The sequence below is a fragment of the Musa acuminata genome, chromosome BXJ3-8 (assembly GCF_036884655.1).
Source record: "Musa acuminata AAA Group cultivar baxijiao chromosome BXJ3-8, Cavendish_Baxijiao_AAA, whole genome shotgun sequence".
In the NCBI taxonomy this organism is placed as follows: Eukaryota; Viridiplantae; Streptophyta; class Magnoliopsida; order Zingiberales; family Musaceae; genus Musa; species Musa acuminata.
Window position 1 is genome coordinate 47,528,093 of NC_088356.1, and position 19,642 is coordinate 47,547,734.

A 19,642-nucleotide genomic window follows, 5' to 3' on the forward strand; every position below is an offset into this window, starting at 1 on the left:
ATATAAAGTTATTATTTATTGATTTGTAATAATAACCCATACTCATGAGAGAAATTAAAAATAAAAAGTAAGTGAGATTAATATTTTTCCGATTTAATATATATATTTGCATTAATGTAATTACCAAATTATCTTTCACGGTTTCAACCCGTCATTCCGCTTTCTCCACCCGTATAAAAGGGCGAAGAGATGCCTCCCTAGGAAAGTGAGAATCCATCACTACGAAACCCCCACACACGACTCCAAATCCAATCGCCCTTTACCCTCTTGCGTTCGCGGCCCGACCCTTCCCCTCCTCCGCCTCCTCCTCCTCCCCGATTCGGTCCCCGATCCTCCCGATTCGACGCGCAATCGCCCGCTCCGGCGGAATTGTAGGGTTTCTGGGGCGCCTGGGGCGCGGGGTTTGGCGGTGGGTTGAGGGGATGGATTCGGAGGACGATATGCATGACGCGAACGATCTGGAGTCGGTGGAGGACGATTTCTACAGCGGGGACACGGGGATGGGCAGCGACGATGGGGACGCCCACTATGATTTCGGCGACAACGAGTCGGATGATTCCGATGACATCACCTCTCGCCAGCAGGTGAAAGAGTATTATATAGTTATCTTTTTCCTTCCTTTTCTATTGCACTCGTTTTGGTGATTTTGGTGGCGTGGTCACCTTTGGGCTGGATTTGATGCGTGTAGGAATTAAATTAGCTGCTGTTACGTGGTATCCTAGGATTGCGTACGGGTAGCGTGCCGGTCCAACAAGGTGTTGAAATAAGAACTGGGTTGAGAGTTTAAACCTTAGGTGTAATAGTAATAGGTGAATCATAATCCTAGATATAACAACTTCATGTATAGATCTTGAATGTGGCCCCTGGTATATGCAGTTGAACATGCAGTGTCATACTTTATATTCATTGTTTTACAGCATATTAAGCTCACCCAGGCCTTACTTAAGACAGGTAACATGACCGAACACGCATGCTGTTATAATGGCTTTCTGGAGTACTTGAGCTTGAAAAAATGGCTTTTTGGAATACTAGCGTTTGTTTTTTGGTAATGTTTGGGAAATTCTTCTAAGTTATAATGTAGTTCTTTTTGGAATGAGTCAACTTGTATTTTAAGAAATTTTATTAGGTAGGAACATATCATTGTCATCTAATGTTGCCAGAACTTTTCTGTTTTCAGCAAAACTATACTATTCTGAGTGAGGCTGATATTCGGCAACATCAGGAGGAAGATATTAGTAGAGTATCTACTGTACTTTCAATACCAAGATATGCAGCATGCATCCTTCTTCGTCATTATAACTGGTATGATAGTTTATTTGTAGAATGAAAATTTCTTTGTGCATTCTGTTCAGTTCATACATTTCTGGCTTACCTATTCTTCACTGCCACCATTTGAGAGCATGAAAAGTTATTAAATTGCTTGAGTTGATTTGTGTCTTCTACCAATTTCTCTGTTTCTCATTGAAAAAATTATTTAGGGTTGCTGAGCTGCCCAGCCCAAGGTTTGCACTGTGTGTTGTGTGCCATTATGCTGTGCCACACTGTGTTAGGCCATCTCTGCAACTCTCCCTTGCGTTTTGATGCTGTGACAAGTTCTTGACTTTACACTGGAGACTATATATTCATACACCCATGATGTGTCAACATAGTCCATGTGCAGGCTGGCACGACAATCATTCTTTGTAGAGTTGTAGATGTCATCTTGCTAAATAAGTAGTTTGATTTGGAGATTGTTTATCAAATTGGATTTAATAGAAATAGCTAATGTTCTTTGATGATGTTTTCCTATACTTTATTATGGGAACTATGACTTAATATTGTTGATGTATCAATAATCAAAGATTCATGCATAGACATCTAGATGCCTTGGGAGGGATTAACAAGGGCAATTTTTGCAGTCCTAAATCAGCTGTAAGAAGTTCAGTTTGATTGTTTGCATATCTACAACAGACACATATAGTGTTAACCAAAATGCATTATTCTGAGATGTTTTCAGAATCTGGAAACTGTAATATTCAAGTCAATATTTTGTTATTCTGTATTAGTATTTACGCCAAGCAAGTCATGATTTGGTAACCTTTTATATTCTGTTAAATATATTTGTTTGTTAGAAGATTTAGATTTATGCGACATCCAAATTCAATCTTTGTTTTGTTTTTTTAAATTTATAATGCCTTTTTATATATTACTATTTTTTAATTCTAATTCAAATGATATCGCTTTATAGTGATCACGTCTCTTTATAGCTGTATGAGGCTAATCTAGTAGATTTTGCCTTGAATCTAGATTACAATAAAGATCTATGGGAATTAAAGATTTAAATTTCATAAGAATTATTGTACTTTCAGAGATTCTGTAGTTTGTTGGTTTGTCCAAGGATTCAATAGTTGTTTTCTTTCTGTACTTGATTATTTGCTTTATGTTTGTGCCACATTCATCATGACAGAATTCTCAGGATGAAGTAATCAATCTTGTGAATCATCAATTTTAACGAGATAATTATATAAAGTACAAAAATAGGAGTCAGATGTGGGCGTTTATGCAAGTGTCTGATCTATGAAGTTTAAAGGCAACATTGGAATAGTGGAAAAAAATTGTAGCTTGTGATATGAAATTATGAATATGTTTCTCCATCTTCGGCAACACTGGAATAGTGGAAAAAAATTGTAGCTTGTGATATGATTCTCTATGATGGCTTTTCAATTTTTTTTTTCTGTCTTTACTTTGAGTTTATTTAGGTTAATAATATTCCACCTTTGGGAAAAAGTAATGTTGTCCAACCTCTCGTCACCTAATTCTTGTCTTTCTGCATGATAGTTTCATCTTGAATACCCTAAGAAGGAGCTTTTTTGGATATTCAATGTGGATCATTTTCCGATGATACATTATTACACTGTAGCCATGCAGACTGTCCAGGCCAACGGGTTAGTCTTCACGAAAACCATGTCTATGACCTGTTCTATGCAAATCTTAGGGGCGTATGTAAAGTTAATTCCATATGCTTATGCCCTGGATTTTTTCCTTTTGTCTGGTTTTCTCTGCCATCCGTAGGATATAATTGGAAATTGGTATGATAGGATGGTTTTAGGTTGGTTGAGTTCAGTATTGTTCAGGTTACCCTACCAAGATAGGATGGCAAGGTACAAGTTGCCCAAGTGCTAGCCAGGCAAGTGCAATCTACATTTGGTGGACATCTTCAGGCTTCACTACATCAACACAGCACCCACCTGAGCTATTTTTGGTCAATTGTACAAGGCCATAAACAACCTGTCTTCATGTCTTCATGCGGGTAACCTGTATTGAGATTCCTATACCCACTAATTATCTATTTCATAATACTATTACAAAATTAAAAATAAGAAAAAGATTCCAAGATTATAAACTTTGTGTAAGTGAATCTGTTTAAAATGAAACACATGAACTAAAAATTGAGAAGGGAAAAGTAAATTCGATGGTTAGATTGCATGAATATTAGTTTATTAGTTATGAGGGCAAGCCTTGGTACAACTGAGCTGCTCCATTGCATCTTGAGGGCTCATGGTTCGTGTCAGATAGATAGCTTCTCTACTTGTAGAGGTAAGATTGTATTCATTACCCTTCTCGAACCCTTCATTGGCTGAAGTCTGGTGCATTAGGTTTGCCCTTTTTGCCCATTACATTACCGATTACAATTGGTTGTTTGTCATATGATTAAGGAGAAGTATATCAGTAATCATTCAAGTTACAGTTTCATGTCATATTTACATTTCATTGGGAACATCTCACTTGGGATGCTTATTCGAGGCTTTAAAGATGCTAATTTTGACTCACTTGTCTGTGTAGGTTGGTTACTTGTTTGGATGGCCTTATGACAAAACGTTGAAGCAACATTATTAGTACATGTCATATATCTAGACCTCTTATTTCCATCTCTTCTGACACAGTGACAACAAACTATGATTTTCATGCAAAATCAGAGATTTAACCCAGTTTCACTAAAAGCTGATTGACTTTCTATGATCATCTTGTGATTTGATCTTATTCTATAGTTCCACTTACAGTTGTTTGGTTTGTCTTCAGGGACAAATTACAGGCATAAAGGTCCTATCTCAATTATTATAGAGATTATACATTATGATCATTTGTATAATTAGTACTTTGAGGATGTTGAACTCCTTGTAGTTTGATGTATGTGATAGGAATGTTGAAGTTTTCAAAACATTTCTTCCAACTGGAGAAGCAAATATGTATGCAACCTATGTGAAATTATTGTGAAAATTCTTTATTGGGTATATTGATTGACATTTCTGCATCATATGAAATGTTTTTATCATTATCATTTCTATTCTGTATCAATGAGAAAGAGGATTTTTCTTATGGTAGTTGCAGTACTATCCTGAAGTAGTAATTCAGGATTATGTTATATAACATCTATTTCCTTTATTGCCGACTTCATTCAATTTATCCTTGTGTTGATCATCTGATTTTGTTTGTGTATTTTGAGCATGCAGGAGCATTAGCAGGGTGCATGATGAATGGTTTGCAGATGAAGAACGTGTTCGAAAGGTTGTTGGTTTGTTGGAGAAGCCAGTGGAAATGCCGAACGCTAGAGAAGTAATTTCATTCTCATACTAGTAATCTTTCTTGGGAGATTTTAGGCCTTCATATGAACTATTTACTATTTACTTTTGATTAATTTTCCCTAATTATGAATTAACTTTGTTGGTGGCAGCTCACTTGTGGGATTTGTTTTGAAAATTATCCTCGTGACTGTATGAACTCTGCTTCTTGTGGTCATCCCTTTTGTTGGGCTTGTTGGAGAGGTATATTAATTATGATCAGCTATTAGTAGCTTTGTAAACAAGGTTTGCATTTGCTTCACTTTTGAAATTAGATGATATATTTCTGTACAAGATTTTAAGATTAGGCATTTTTCTTAAATTTGAACGGTCATATGAACCTCAGAGCAATGCCAATTGACTGTTTGTCATATGCATATTCCATGTGACTTAAGTATAAAGTCACATCTAACAAATGATCAAATATTACAATTTTTCATCACAGATTCTAGTGCTAGGTTGATAGCTATTTAAATTTCACTTTATATATCCTGCATCTTGTAAAATGTCTGTAGTAAAATGATAAGCTTAATTTCTTCAGACCCTTTCTGCACTACAAGTGAATTAACGTTCTTACAAATATGCTGATGGAAAAATTGCATTTTGCACCCTCTTTTTGTTCATGAAGCATTTATAAATGTTAACTTCATGACTGAACATTCCTTTAGAGGCTTTTGAATGCTGGGTTTTCATTTGCATTTTTATTCTAATCTTTTGATGGTTGATCTTACTCTTTCAACTTGCAGGTTACATTAGTACATCAATAAGTGATGGCCCTGGGTGCTTAATGTTGAGATGCCCTGATCCTTCTTGTAGTGCTGCTGTTGGTCAAAACATAGTTGAGCTATTGGCTACTGATGAAGATAAAGAGAAGTACTCACGTTATCTTCTTAGATCTTATGTTGAAGATAATAGAAAGGTACATGCAGCATGCAGCACTAATTATTTGAGGATGTACTGGTTCATATTCATTTTGGTATCTTTCTTGTATTATACTCATGCCGAATTGCCGATAACTGAATTAGAAAGAGTGAATCAGGGAATCAATTTTGCTTCATTCGGTATGTACCAGCTGATATTTACTAGTTCGAGTGTGAAGTGGCATGCAGACCACCCAATTTTGATATCAATACCAATATTTGATTCGACCAATATGGTACTTGTACGGTTGGGCATACTGTGTGTCAGTACACCCCCTAGTTGACTGTTTGGGTTCAGCTGGAGGAGGTGGAGGAGAAAGAGGAGGAAGAGAAGGCCATAGGTTAAGGAGGGGGCAGAGAAAGAGGCAGAGAGGAAGTGGTGACGTGTAATGGTAGGAGGAGAAGGAGGTGGTGACAACATGACAGGGAAGAGGCGGTGACGGCAGGGACACAGTGGAAAGAGTGGAAGGTGTTGATGCAGGGAGGAGGAGGTCGTAGAGGAGAGAAAGAGAAAGGGAAGAAGAGAAAGAGTGAGAAAAATAGACAGATGGACAGAGAATTGGGAGCCATCATTATTTAAAAAATAATTAGAGATAATTGAGCTGTCATTTAAAAGAAAAAGATATGAGTGCTGGCACTGGCCTGTTTACTGCCCGAAGAGTGTAGTATGATGAGCTTACCAGTCAATATAGAATAATAGATGGTAGTCATGGTACCATACCACATCGGATGTGATCGCCAGGTCTGTGTCCTTATTGCTATTGGCTATCGGACAAGTAAATACTGACCTGCACAATTCAGTATGGATGGGGTTTTTAAAACCTCGGGTAATAATATATGCTTTTGAGCAAACCCCTTAAGGATAATCTGTTCCGGCAGAAGTTTGATAAAAAAATAAATTAAAATTTGTTATTTTGTTTTTTAACATGCTGATTAAACCATCTATTATGATGTTTTTTGCCTCTAAATTCTTGGTAGATTATTGGTGGAACAGCAATAGTATAAATATTTTGGAAGGGGCATTCATTTTGTTGGAAAACTTTAACTTCAATCCAAGGTCAAATTTTTTATTAAACATCCACTGATGGGATTTTTTGTGCTGTTAGCCATGTTTTCTGAGCTCCTAATTTTTTTTCCTACATTGTTAACACTTTAGTATAACTATATTTTTCTATGGAGATATATAATTTTAAGGTTTCCTTTATACACTTTTTGTTTATTTGTTTGTTAGAGGTAGGTGGATGCTGTTGGTGGGGAAACAGCGCTGTAGCTGACCTTGTAGTGGAACAGCAATTATTTTCCTAATGCACGTTGCACTTCTCTTAGATATTCAAAACAAAATAGACTAGTGCACAATCTTGTTGCATTTAATGTCAAGTTTTTCTTAGAATCAAGCCAAGTGATCAGTGAGGTAACTTATGCCCTTAAGTGATTGTGAGTTGTAGTTTGCTAGATTTTTGTTTGTTCTATTGTTAATTCCTTTCTCTATTTTTTAATGTTAAATATTTATTTTAACTTGGCTTGTTTAGGTCTTTTGAAATTCTATATATTTTTCATTGATAATTTGTTGCAAATAATTCTTTGTTTTTGCAAACTATTTGTTACATGAGGTTTTCAGGAAGCAGTATCCACTCTGTCATATTCTTCACAATTTAACTTTCATTTCTTTATTTTGTTTTATAGATAAAATGGTGTCCAGCTCCTGGTTGTGAGTTTGCCGTGGAGTTTGTTATAGGCAGTGGTAACTATGATATTTGCTGCAGCTGCTCATATAACTTCTGTTGGAATGTGAGTATACCTTGAGGGACAAGTTATGTATCTTAATAAGAGTATGTTTACTTTTTTTTAACATTCTGAGATATAAATTAAAATGTTCAGTGCACTGAGGAAGCTCATCGACCGGTCGATTGTGTCACAGTAGCAAAGTGGATCTTGAAGAACAGTGCTGAATCTGAAAATATGAATTGGTATTGTAATATTGATAATTGTTATCTTTCGTTCTTAGCTCTTACTATTAGTATTAAAATGTCAGCTGTGAATTTTTTGTAGTCTACTTAAGGATGTGGTATTTTTCTATTTCGTACTTCAGGTTCAGTTTAATTTGATAATATGTTATGCAGTATGATTCCAATTGTGCTTATTATGTTTAAATTTCTGTAGTTAATATATACTTTTTGTGTTAATACTATATGGCTGCTGTACAATCGTGTTGCCAACTAAAAGCAAATGTTGCACCTAGCCAGCATACCATGTGGGATTTCATGCTGCACTGTCATGTACCAACCATGTGACAATTGTTTAATGACAGAAGACAGGCATGCTTGTTCAGAACATAGATACTTTTGGAGCATGAGCTGATTTGGTTCAGTGTTTATGAGTCTCCATACTGCTCAATAGTTCTATAACACGTACAAATATAACCAGATTGAAAGCTCAAAGGAATGGCATTACATCAAGAGAGCTGATAGGATAGTTTTGTTAATGAAGCCCTAAATAGAAGCCTTTATTGTCCTATTTATTCTCAATCTGCTTTGTAAGTGCTACTTATAAATATGCTATCTTCAGTCAAATGACTTCACATTACAGATCGCTATCCCAATGAGAGGGTTTAGAAATAGGCAAAACAACTTGGCTTAGAAAAACTCATGTTGAAAGTTGAAACCATGCCAAAAATCCCTTTTTGTCCATTGTAATATATTTTCTCTTTTGCTCTCATGTTCAGAGACCATTGCAGTTGAAAAATATGAAGATAGTGAAGTCTCTTTTGATTATGATCATTATCATGTGTTAATCATATTTCTATTACTTCGTGTCCAGGATACTAGCAAACTCAAAGCCTTGTCCAAAGTGCAAACGTCCAATTGAGAAAAACCAGGGATGCATGCATATAACATGCACACCTCCTTGTAAATTTGAGTTTTGCTGGTATTATATCTCTACTTCATAAGTATTCCATGGCGGCTGTTTTTTTTATTTGCAATTTTTATATGCCTTAATTGTTCTTGCAGGTTATGTCTTGGATCATGGTCAGAGCACGGTGAGAGGACTGGTGGTTTCTATGCTTGTAATCGCTACGAAGCAGCAAAACAGGAAGGAGCGGTATGATTAGTGATTTTCTAATGCTATAGACAGTAGAGTGTTTAGAATTCAACAATCATAGTGATCAGTCACATCCTTATCAAATATATAAATACCTGCAGTACGATGAATCTGAAAGGAGGAGAGAAATGGCTAAAAATTCTCTTGAGAGATACACACATTATTATGAGCGCTGGGCTACCAATCAATCAGTATGTGTTTTCAACTCTTCCATCCTTTTCATTAGGATGTAATTTTGAAATTGATTTTTTCCTTTATAGCATCTATTAGTCACCGATACTGTGATCTATTTTTTGTTGTAGGACACATATGGTTACCTTTAAGTAGCTGAATCTGGAAAGCATCTTTTTGAAAGACTTTAAAAAAAGACAGTAACTTATCATGAGACTAATAAAAAAATATATGATTAATCATCTCAGTTGTTTCTGTGCTTTTAGTTGTTTGGGTGACCAACAGATCACTTATTGGCAGATGATTGTTGGCTAGTCAATCCTTTGCTTATCACTGCCCAGTTGTTGGGCTGTTCATTTGGTCGATCAGCCTGGGTCAGTAACTAATCAGTTGCTTGTTGGTGACCAAAATGGATCAACTTTTAAACTGATCATACAATAAATATGTAACCTACGAGAATCAAAGCTAATGTTCTAAAAGATTACATGGCTTAAGAAATCCATCTGATCCACCTTGATGTGGTTTTTGTAATAGAAACTAATCATTGATCAATCTATAGATCTCTTCAGTTAGATTTTATGTATTATCAACTTGATGAATTTTGTTTATTTACACCTCTTGTTTTCTCGGATAATGACTACATTAACTATTACACCCCTTGTTTTCTCAGCTTATGACTACATTAACTATGTTTTTTCAATATTCAAAATATAATTCTGTGTTTTAATTTGGCATAGTACCTGTTTATCAGAAAACTTGCTAACTACATGCATTATGAAGATTAGTTTGTATTCCAAAACTTGCATAAGTTGTTCCTTCGAGAAAATTTCAACTAACCATAACAATGTGTTCCAAAACTTGCAGTCAAGGCAGAAGGCACTGGCAGATCTTCACAGTATGCAAAATGAAAAGGTACAGAGCCATCTAAGATTTCTTTTGGTAGTTGTCAGCTACAGTATTGATAGACTTTTCAGTTCTCTTAATAAGTCATAAAATAACCTCTTTTATGAAATTGACCTCATGGATCATATTTAGTTTTTATTAGATATCTAATAGAGACTTTGGATTATCAATGGTGAAGGATGCCAAAGCCAGTGGTGTTATAATGCCTCCAATTGAATGTAAGACAATTAGTTGTGTTAACACTAATCAGAGTGCACTTGTTGGTTGCTTCTTTCAATTTGCAGCTTGAGAAGCTAAGTGATAGGCAAAGTCAACCTGAATCCCAGCTCAAGTTCATAATAGAAGCCTGGTTACAGGTTAGATTCATGCTAGAAACACTATCATTGTTCTAATCGATATGTTTTTACTTTTTTAATAGTTTTGCTATGGTGCTCATCTTTCTTCTCATTTGTTTCAACAATCAATATGCAGATAGTGGAGTGTCGACGAGTCCTGAAGTGGACATATGCCTATGGTTATTACCTTCCAGAGCAAGAACATTCCAAGAGACAGTTCTTTGAATATCTACAAGGTATGGACTTGTTTATCTCCCAGTGTAGCTGCAAATCATATGTTTTTCTCACGGAATTTTATCTGTCTATTTTCAGGTGAGGCTGAGTCTGGTTTGGAACGCCTTCATCAATGTGCAGAGAAGGAGCTCCAAGTTTACCTTGATGCAGAATCTCCTATGAAGGACTTCAATGACTTCCGGACCAAGTTAGCTGGACTCACTAGGTAACTTTATCTCACATTTTGCATGATAAGTCAATATAGATTTTAGTATTTATGTCCATCACCCAGGTAAGTCAATATTATGGCTTGGTGAATTATAGTAAGAAGAAGAGTTTTCTTTTTTTGTTCTGATAGTCGATTATCTTGAGAGGTTGACATCTTTATATTGATAAAAAAAATCACTAATTTAGATTGTGGGTTAATCCAATGTTGTCAAAAATGCTCGATGCAAAAAGGAGGAACCAAGGTCCTAAATTGCTCAAGGTTCTAGGCACTCGCCGAGCAAAGCAAGACATTTATCTTATAAAAATTATAAAAATATAATTAAGAATAAGGATTACCATTTAAAAAAATGAACTTCAATTAAATATGAGTTTTATATCATTGCATATTCAAATGATTATCACTAGAACATCAAAATAAATGTCTCTAACCATTTATAGAAGAATCAATTGACAAAATGATGATTAAATTTGTCCATATCCACTTAATAGAATAAAAGAAACTCACACATCTACCAGTCTGGAAGAGGGAAGATGGGGAGAATAGCAGCGTTAATATTCAGCCTGCAGAAAGTGGGAAGGGGACGAGAGGAAAGAGAAGAAGATGAAAGGGAGAAAAAAAAGCAAAGAGGTGTCAACTCCTCCCTTCCTTACCACTTCCAATTATGTTTTTTGATAATGAGATTTTTGTTAAGAATACCAGTAGTGCCTTTAAGAGCTTACCCCACAGTGCCAATGGGGTATTGGAAACATATTCTTAGTCCATCATAAATTGTGATTCACAACAAGCTTTAGGGACCCTGCCCATGTCGTCTAGCCCAAACCAATTCTCAGTCCACAATAAAATGGACATAATACCTTAGTGGGTTTTCACCTATTATTATGAGTAATTATCTACTATTCTTTGTATCAAAAGTTATGTGAATATTATCTCTTTTACATATATGTTGATATATTCAAAGATGGAGGGGTTTGATCTCTTAGAAGAGAGGTTGGATGGGAGAGAAGATGAGGAAATAGGGCGACGGTAGTGATTGAGCCCCTGTGTGATAGGAGGAAAGAGGAGGGAAGTGAAGAAGATATGTATTGATGACAGTGCAAGATTGACACGATGAAAGGTCAGTATGGTTGAAGATTGATGGATGGGTCAACAAAGATGTCTATGGCAGAACATTAGGTTGAGGTTAGGGTTTAAGGCCCGACAGTATAAGGGGAGGGGGAGCTTATATGAAGTTCAACTAACCATGTCGAAGCGATATCAAATATGCACATGGGTCCCTAAGCATGTGCTTGGCATTGAACCAGGTTCAATGAGGTGCAAGGTTGGGTTCGCATGAGTTGGGCTCCCACTGGAAGAGGTAAAATTGGGATTGCATGTGAACTTGGGGAGCACGTCTTATTCCGTTGTTCACACACTTAAGCTGGTTTTGCTTAAGTCGTGCGGCACCCTTGCGTGTCTGTCCGTAAAGATCAGCCTCCCCGAAACCTTCTATGGTCCCTTAGGATCTACAAAAGAGAAAACGGGTTAGAGAAAACATTTCACTTAGCATCCACAAGCAATCATTTTGGCAAACACTTCATAATCAATGCAAATTACAAACAGATTTCACACACTTAAGCTGGTTTTGCTTAAGTCGTGCGGCACCCTTGCGTGTCTGTCCGTAAAGATCAGCCTCCCCGAAACCTTCTATGGTCCCTTAGGATCTACAAAAGAGAAAACGGGTTAGAGAAAACATTTCACTTAGCATCCACAAGCAATCATTTTGGCAAACACTTCATAATCAATGCAAATTACAAACAGATTTCACAAGCTTTGAACGGCTGCACAACAAAGGTCGAAAATGGTCTACTATAGATCGAAATCTCTACAAGTGCCCACATGACACAACCTTTGTTTGCATGCCTAAGACGGTCACCAAAACCAACCAAAATGGGGCTGCTAAGCCTACTGCCAACCCTTTACATGTTGTGCAAAGCATGAATAAAACTGAAAGACACGGACATACATGAGCATTGCATCAAACATCCCGTTTACAGTTTTGTCCGTGACAGTTGGGTGAAGTTGCACGGGTCCATGCGTGTGGGCTGGGCACTAAACCAAGTCACATGGGGCACCATTGGGCTTATGTGATTCTGGGTTGTCTCATGAACCAAGCACGGTGAGGTTGGGTCAGGCTGGTCAAGTGTTGAGTACCAAAGCTAGTTTAGGTGAGTTCTTTGGATGCCAATTGCTCCAACTAAGGGGCTTGCCTAGGTGGTGCACAATTCAAGGTGCCTTGCGGGACCCCATTGAGGCACTTGGACCATGCTTGGCCTTGCCCAAGCACCTTTTGACAACATTGGATTAGTTTCAACTTTTTATGGATTAAAATGTAGGCATTGGAGTTGAAGTCCAATCAGTTTGGCATCATGCTGGACGTGAATAACAGAAACTCAAATACTGACTGTTGGGGACTAGTGAGGTGTTTATATTGATTGTGATAATAGTCTTTACAATCCATGAAATAGCAATCTGTAGAGGTGCCACTGGTATGGAGTAATCCCTGCTTCATATGGGTAAGGAGGGAAGATCTAGAAAATCACAAATTATAACTATTAAATTGGATAATACATCCACTGATGTGAATATCTGTTGAAGTTGCGGTAGAAAGTTCTAGTTGATTAGGAAAGGGTTTGTTGAAAATTTTTAGTTGTCTTTTTTTTTGGTGTTTCTGGGTTACAGGGCTTTCTTTAAAATTCTTTCTCTGCAATGTTTTATGATATTGTGATTGTATGAACTGATGATTTCTAGGTTTTGCAATTAACCCTTTAATGTAGATTGCAGCATCATTCCATAATTATAGTGCAATTAGTTCTATGCTTGTTCACTTATGCCTCAATTTGAAGTAATACAACTAAAATTTCTGAAGGTTTCTTATTGATAATTAGTTGTTTGTCAAGTGTAGGCATACAACTTGGTAGATTAACATTTGATGTTATAAATTATACAAATAGTAAACAATTAACCTGGTTGCATTTTCATTGGTACCTCACTAGAAGTTCTTAAGAATTCTTCATGAGATTAACTATCTGAAGTGGTAGACCAGTTCGGGAAGCCTAATGCCTGAGAAAGGTTGTGAATATTTTTTGCTGCCACATTTGCTGCACTTGGTATTCATTCACAATGCAAATTTAGGTTCCTGGGACTGAAATATAACATAACACTTACTGAATCATGTTTTATAGATTTGAAAATTGACCTCCTTTCTGATATATTGAGATTTGGTGAATATTTGTTGAGTTGTTGACCTTAAGTTATTGTCTAGAGGGGTAACTTTATTACCAAATTTGCCTGATCAATATCTTGAGTTGGCGACCTTAGCTATTGTCTAAGGGGAGACATTGATGTGTAACCAATACGTGTCTGCTGTCTTATCAATTTTGCTTTGACAATTTATTACACTGGTTAGGTGGGAAAACCTTGACTCAGTGGTGGCCCATGTTCAGGCTCAGGTTAGGTGGGAATGATTCATCTGAAATCAATATTCATCACTGACATTTTTATATTTCCTGGTCAATTTGTTCCGTTGGTCTGCTTGGAAGATCTCAACTCTGATCTTAACTAATTGGTGGCTCATGTTCAAGGTTAAGCAGAACTTTCCGGATGGTGATTGTCAAACTGATCTGGAAGGGTTCTATTTATTGCAGTTTGAGAAGTTGAAAATGGATCTTGAGCCAGAAACTTGACCCCACCTTGCTCCTTTGTTAAACAGATTGGATCTAACAATCAGCAAAGTGTTAGATCTCTTGTCCAATCAAATTTTTTGTTGATTTCATTCCTTAAGCATTTCATTTTTGTTTTTTGCTAGCCCTTTCCCTTGTATATAGCTACACATTATGCCTTTACTCTGCATGGTTTTGTCATCTGCATTTTGGCATAATTTTCATTCATATTAGTATTTGTGCCACCCAGCGTAACTAGGAACTACTTCGAGCATCTTGTTCAAGCCCTGGAGACTGGGTTGGAGGACGTTGGTTCTTCCAACAGCCAAGCCACATGTAGCAAGAGTTCAAGCTCGAAAATTTTGGGCAACAAAAGTAAAAGTGGCAAGATCAAACCATCTGGGACAAGCTCTGCAGCCGGTGCTCCCAGCCGCAGCATGGACGATGGCAATCTCTGGTCTTGCGACCACTGCACCTTTGCCAACCCAAAGTCCACTAACACATGCCATATGTGTGAGCATCACAGGTAGTCCAGCCCAGTTTATAGACCATCCGCTGCAATTTTTCTGTAAAGTTTGCCCTTGAGCCTGTTCCTTTGGTCTATGATGAAACAATACATATCTGCGATGTTGGCAAGAAGCTATTTATATTACCTTAGGTTAAAATATCTTGCCACTGAAGTAGGAGAATAACCCGGTGGGAAAATAGACCTAGAGCATAAGATTTAAAAAAGAAAAAACCATGATCTGCTGCCTCTTTATGTAGTGTTCTGCTTGTTTGTTGTACCTTGACACTCGTCCGTTTTGTATATATTTTTACCTCCTTATGCTGCTCAGTTGAGCCAAGTTCAGCATGCCAATGTATTCATGATTGTTGTAGCAACCTTTTGCTCTGTGGCAGCTTTACCTGTGGGACCGATCTTTGCTTTGCAAGCGTGATTGTTCCATTATCGAGAATAACACCTGTTGGTTCCTCATTTTATTGTCAACCTGTGTGTTACTGAGCAAAATATTTGATCATGTTCAGGATCAGCTGATACTTGTTGCACCTTCCAGACCTTAATCCAAGAAAAGATCCAATCCTCTTGTCTGATGCACAAATCATTCTACAATCTCTTTCTGATATTTCTTATAATGGATGCCAACAGCATTTTTAGTGTGTACATGACAGTTCTATTACAGCTTCAATATTGTTTGTATTGTCTCGCATCATCTTTGTTACAATGTCAAATTTAGTTCAAAGTCATGGATTTCAATCAAACAGCTTAAAAGGTGAACCAGAATTTCTCCCATATTAGGCATTCGAATGAGTGCAGGTCACTATGACAGTTGTGTAGATCGAAACGCTAATTCTATATATAATTTTCTGCTTTCAAAGTTGTTCAATCGTAACGTTTCTCTGTTTAGTTGAAAGATCTGACTCATGGATTTGTCTTTGTGGAGACATGGCATTTAAATGGTCACAATTGAGTTGGATATGATGTTTGTCCATTGTTGGCCCATCACGTCCTCCTCCTCCTCATCATCATCATTTAAATGATGTTTGTCCATTTGTTGGAGACATGGCATTTAAAGATGAACTAACTAGACTTTTGCTCCCATGTTAGGCATTGGATTACTATGACAAAGTTGCGTAAATTGAAACACTAATCCCATATATATATGCATATTTTCCGTTTTCAAAGTTGTTCAATTTGCAAAACCTGGAAGGTTTCTCTATGCAGCTGATGGATTCCTCTTCATGGAGACGTAGCATTTAAATGGTGACAATTGAGTATGATCTGATGTTTGTCCTTTAATGGCCCATCACATCATCATCATCATCATCATCATCATCATCTTGTTACAATATCAAATTTAGTCCAAAAGCATACATTTCAATCAAACAGCTTGAAAAGAAGGTGAACTGTCTTGCATCAAGGACTTGACATGGATACATGATCAGTGAGAAAATTTTAGGAATATGGGAATGGTGGGTTTAGTCTTGTGGAAAACAGTACTCCAAACAAAATTTGATAAAAGGTTAACAAAATCATTCTTCTTTTGCATTTCCAATTCTTTTCCTTTCTTGCATTTGTATTACTTTGATCTTTGATCGTTTGATGCTATTATGTGGGGAACCTGTTGCACAAAGAGTGAGCAGCTTCCAGTCATCAAGTTCATGTTATATAGTAGTATACTTCCTACAAGGAACAAAATGTCTTCACTAATATCCATACATCATCTGATATTCCAAATATAGAACATAAAATGGCCAAGCAGTTCCTGTATCAAAAAAAACTCTGTGCATTACAGAGTCCACAAATATGTTAAGACTAGATTGCAGTAACCAGTTCAATAAAGCTTTAATCATGGAAAACTTTATTTGCTTCATTGATGATCAGCTAGTAATCTGATGTCAATGTGCTCAGTCCAAAAATTCCTTAAGAAACCACAACACAAGAATGCAAGTATGTAAGAAAAGTACACCAAGCATTCTCTCGATGAACATCCATGAAAGCAATCCAACTCGCCATTCGAAGACGAGACATGAAAAAGAAAGTAATGCATTTGATTCCAAAAAAAAAAAAAAAAAATCAAATGATGCTGCGACTTTGGAGCTTTTCTAATTACATTTTCTGTTCATTCGTTCATTGTTCTAGCATTCGAACCATTCAGAAGTTGTGTTGCAAGAACAGATTCTCCTGTGGGGATGCTGGTCCGATCTCTTCCTCCAAGCACCTCAACCCATCCCCTGCCCCCCCATGTCCTAAACTCCTCCCCTCTGAATTCTTCCCTTCCGCATCGCCTTCTGATGCCGACGACTTCCTCCTCTGAGATGAGGTTACGCTGGGAAATGTGATCCACGAAGGAGCTCTATACTCGTAAATCTGGTCATCAGTGTCATTCTCCGAACATGACCTGTTTGAAGACCTTTGTGAAGCTTTATTGTGCAACCTACTGCTCCCTAGAACTACCTCTGTAGGCAGGATTGGCTGTTCGTTGCACGGGCTGCCCATCAACAGTGCGAGAGCTCTCTCCAAAGTGGTCGTCACCTTATCCATCGACAGCCGATCCTTTCCCCGCATCCTAACGCACTTGGATGCCATGGCAGCAATTTTCTTGAGAGCCTCCAGGTCAGCTGGAGGTTTCAGCACTGGATCCAGAATCGCCGAAATGTCCCCAGCTTTGATCAGTGGAACTGCCCATTCTACAATGTTTCCTTCTTCAAATTGCATATCGATTGCTTTTCTACCACTTAAAATCTCCAGCAGCAGAACCCCAAAACTGTATACATCTGATTTCGTAGTCAAGTAATGAAGTCTATAGTATTCAGGATCGAGGTAGCCGAGAGTACCAGCAGGAGGTTCAGATAATGGTGAGCTGCTATCTGCTGGACCCAACAAAGAAAGACCAAAATCTGCAACTCGAGCATTGTGTTCCTCATCGATGAGAATGTTCGAAGACTTGATGTCCCTGTGAATTACCGGTGGACAAGCATATCCATGCAGGTATTCTATCCCCCTAGCAGCCTGGACGGCAATCGTCACCCTACGAACCCAATCCAACCGCTTTCTTAGGCACAGATCCTTGCCATGAAGGTGTCGGTACAAAGATCCATGAGCCATGAACTCATAAACCAAAAGCCGCTCACCACCTTCCTCACAGTATCCAAGCAAGTTGAGCAAATGAGCATGATTTAGTCTTGACAGCAGGTCGAGTTCCGTATGGAACTCCTTGGAGTTCTTCTTCACATCAGACACTCTTATGGCTCTCTTCACCGCGACCACAGTCCCATCTTTCAAGACCCCTTTGAAAACACACGAGAAGCTACCCTTCCCGACGAGTGATTCCTCACTGAATCCACTAGTCGCCTTCTCCAGTTCTCCATAGGTGAACATCTGAGCCCTCCTGATCTTGAGCTCCTCCAAGTCTGGTCCGACTTTCACCATTTCCTTGTGAAAAGAATACGTCCGTTTTCTCGATGTAGTCACTGCAGACTCCAAACACCTACAGCTCTGCAGCCTATGGCGAGCGTAAAGACATGCGACTAAGAAGACCGAGCTAACAAAGATGATTGCAAAGACAATTTCTGCAATGAAGATTGGCATTTGAAGAGAGAGCAACCTTTTGCTCTTGGATTCTTTCCGTGACGAGCAGAAGGAGGAGCATTCGACTGAAGCACAACTGGAACAATTGAACTCGCAACCGTGATCTGAGGTCAAATTGCAAGGCGTGGATTCGAATGTCCCTTCAGGGCACCCAACACTGCACGGTAAGCAAACTCTTGAATCTGCTGGCTTGCAGACTTTATTCCCCCAGCTTGTATGACTGAATTCATAGTACCCCTGGCCGCAAGGATTAGAAGCACAGATTCCAGGAGAGACAGCCATCGGAATTGACCAGGGGACGCCGGTGCCCCAGCAGACAGCCCTAAGCGAAGTCGCCGCAAGAACACCACATGTGAAGTAGTCCCCGGCCGCAATCTCATACAACCTTGAATCCTTAGGTGGCGGCATGCTGTTCTGAAGCATAAAGCCCCAGCAAACAGCCTTGTGATCTAAGCTCTTAATTCCACAAGCATGGAACCTCCCCCCGGCTACCGAAACCATAGGATCCATGGGCACCATCTTAACATCTCCATGGCCTAAAGATAACTGCTGCGTCTCCAGGCTCCTTCCCCAGCAAAAGACCTGGGAGTTCTCCAGGATCCCACAGACATGAAATCCACCGGCCGAAATCGATTGGAACCTCAAGTTCCTCGGCGTCAAGCTTATCACACCGCTGCTGGTCTCATCGCCCCAGCAGAATGCCGTCCGGTTGTGGATGAACATCCCGCAGCTGAACACCGAGCCGGCAGTGATCGCCGCAACGGCGCCGTCAAATTCGTGGGAGGCGGTCATGTTGTAGCCCCAGCAGTCGATCAAGGAGGCGCCTTTTCGAGAGTCTATGGCCGGTTTGCGAAGGGCGCAGAGGTGGTCGTCGCCGGCGCTGATCTCCGAGTAGGATGCGCCTTCCGCCATGGGCTGAGGCACGCCCATCTTCACAAAGATGTTGCTGCCCCAGCAATAGGGCTGGCCTGTGTCCAAGAGAAGGCCGCAGACGAAACCATCGCCGGCCGTGAGACCCAGGAGGGGGAGTCGAAGAGGAGCGCCATAGACTATGGAAGCATCAGCACCAAAGCAAGCAACCAAGTGAGAACCATCCGAGCTTAGACCACAGAAGACCGGCCCATTCTCACCGTAGGAAACGGCAATGGAGGACATCGATCCAAGGCCCGAGACCCCCATATTAGATGACCCAGAAATCATCACCAAGAACGCTGCTTGAATCAGAAACCCAGACCTAACAGAGTTCATTTTTCTTGCACTCAGATGGAGGCGGCAATGTGCAACCGAGACACAACCTCAAGAACAGTCACACCACTGTAGAACACCACCTTCGCGTCATAAAAAGCGCGCCTTTTTAGCACCCAAACGGAAAACCACAACAACTTC

At 38.8% G+C, this 19,642-nt stretch overlaps 2 protein-coding genes across 3 annotated transcripts; one reads left to right on the forward strand and one right to left on the reverse strand.

The window, feature by feature from the left end:
• Positions 1 to 227: 227 nt before the first annotated feature.
• On the forward strand, positions 228 to 15,442 carry LOC135645801 (probable E3 ubiquitin-protein ligase ARI7). 2 transcript variants are annotated; one of them, XM_065164553.1, is made up of 15 exons: positions 228 to 584; positions 1,178 to 1,302; positions 4,491 to 4,593; positions 4,712 to 4,802; positions 5,345 to 5,517; positions 7,202 to 7,306; positions 7,397 to 7,485; positions 8,336 to 8,443; positions 8,527 to 8,617; positions 8,719 to 8,808; positions 9,653 to 9,700; positions 9,976 to 10,047; positions 10,163 to 10,262; positions 10,339 to 10,465; positions 15,193 to 15,442. In XM_065164553.1, exons 1-15 carry the CDS (start codon positions 423 to 425, stop codon positions 15,200 to 15,202), a joined length of 1,494 nt encoding a protein of 497 aa, XP_065020625.1. In that variant the 5' UTR covers positions 228 to 422; the 3' UTR covers positions 15,203 to 15,442. The 2 variants fall into 2 exon arrangements, with proteins under 2 accessions (XP_065020625.1, XP_065020623.1); XM_065164551.1 differs by lacking the exon at positions 15,193 to 15,442 and adding an exon at positions 14,417 to 15,001.
• A 1,178-nt stretch (positions 15,443 to 16,620) lies between these two features.
• Positions 16,621 to 19,642, reverse strand: LOC135645433 (serine/threonine-protein kinase-like protein CR4). The gene has a single exon (XM_065163798.1). It carries the CDS (start codon positions 19,502 to 19,504, stop codon positions 16,820 to 16,822), a length of 2,685 nt encoding a protein of 894 aa, XP_065019870.1. The 5' UTR covers positions 19,505 to 19,642; the 3' UTR covers positions 16,621 to 16,819.

Excerpts from the sequence above, each read along its gene's own strand:
- LOC135645433 (XM_065163798.1), bottom strand. The coding sequence starts at position 19,504 with ATGAACTCTGTTAGGTCTGGGTTTCTGATTCAAGCAGCGTTCTTGGTG.
- LOC135645801 (XM_065164551.1), top strand. The coding sequence starts at position 423 with ATGGATTCGGAGGACGATATGCATGACGCGAACGATCTGGAGTCGGTG. Across the intron at positions 5,518-7,201 it reads ATGTTGAAGATAATAGAAAG|ATAAAATGGTGTCCAGCTCC; the intron begins GTACATGCAGCA and ends TTTGTTTTATAG. Across the intron at positions 10,048-10,162 it reads TAATAGAAGCCTGGTTACAG|ATAGTGGAGTGTCGACGAGT; the intron begins GTTAGATTCATG and ends ATCAATATGCAG.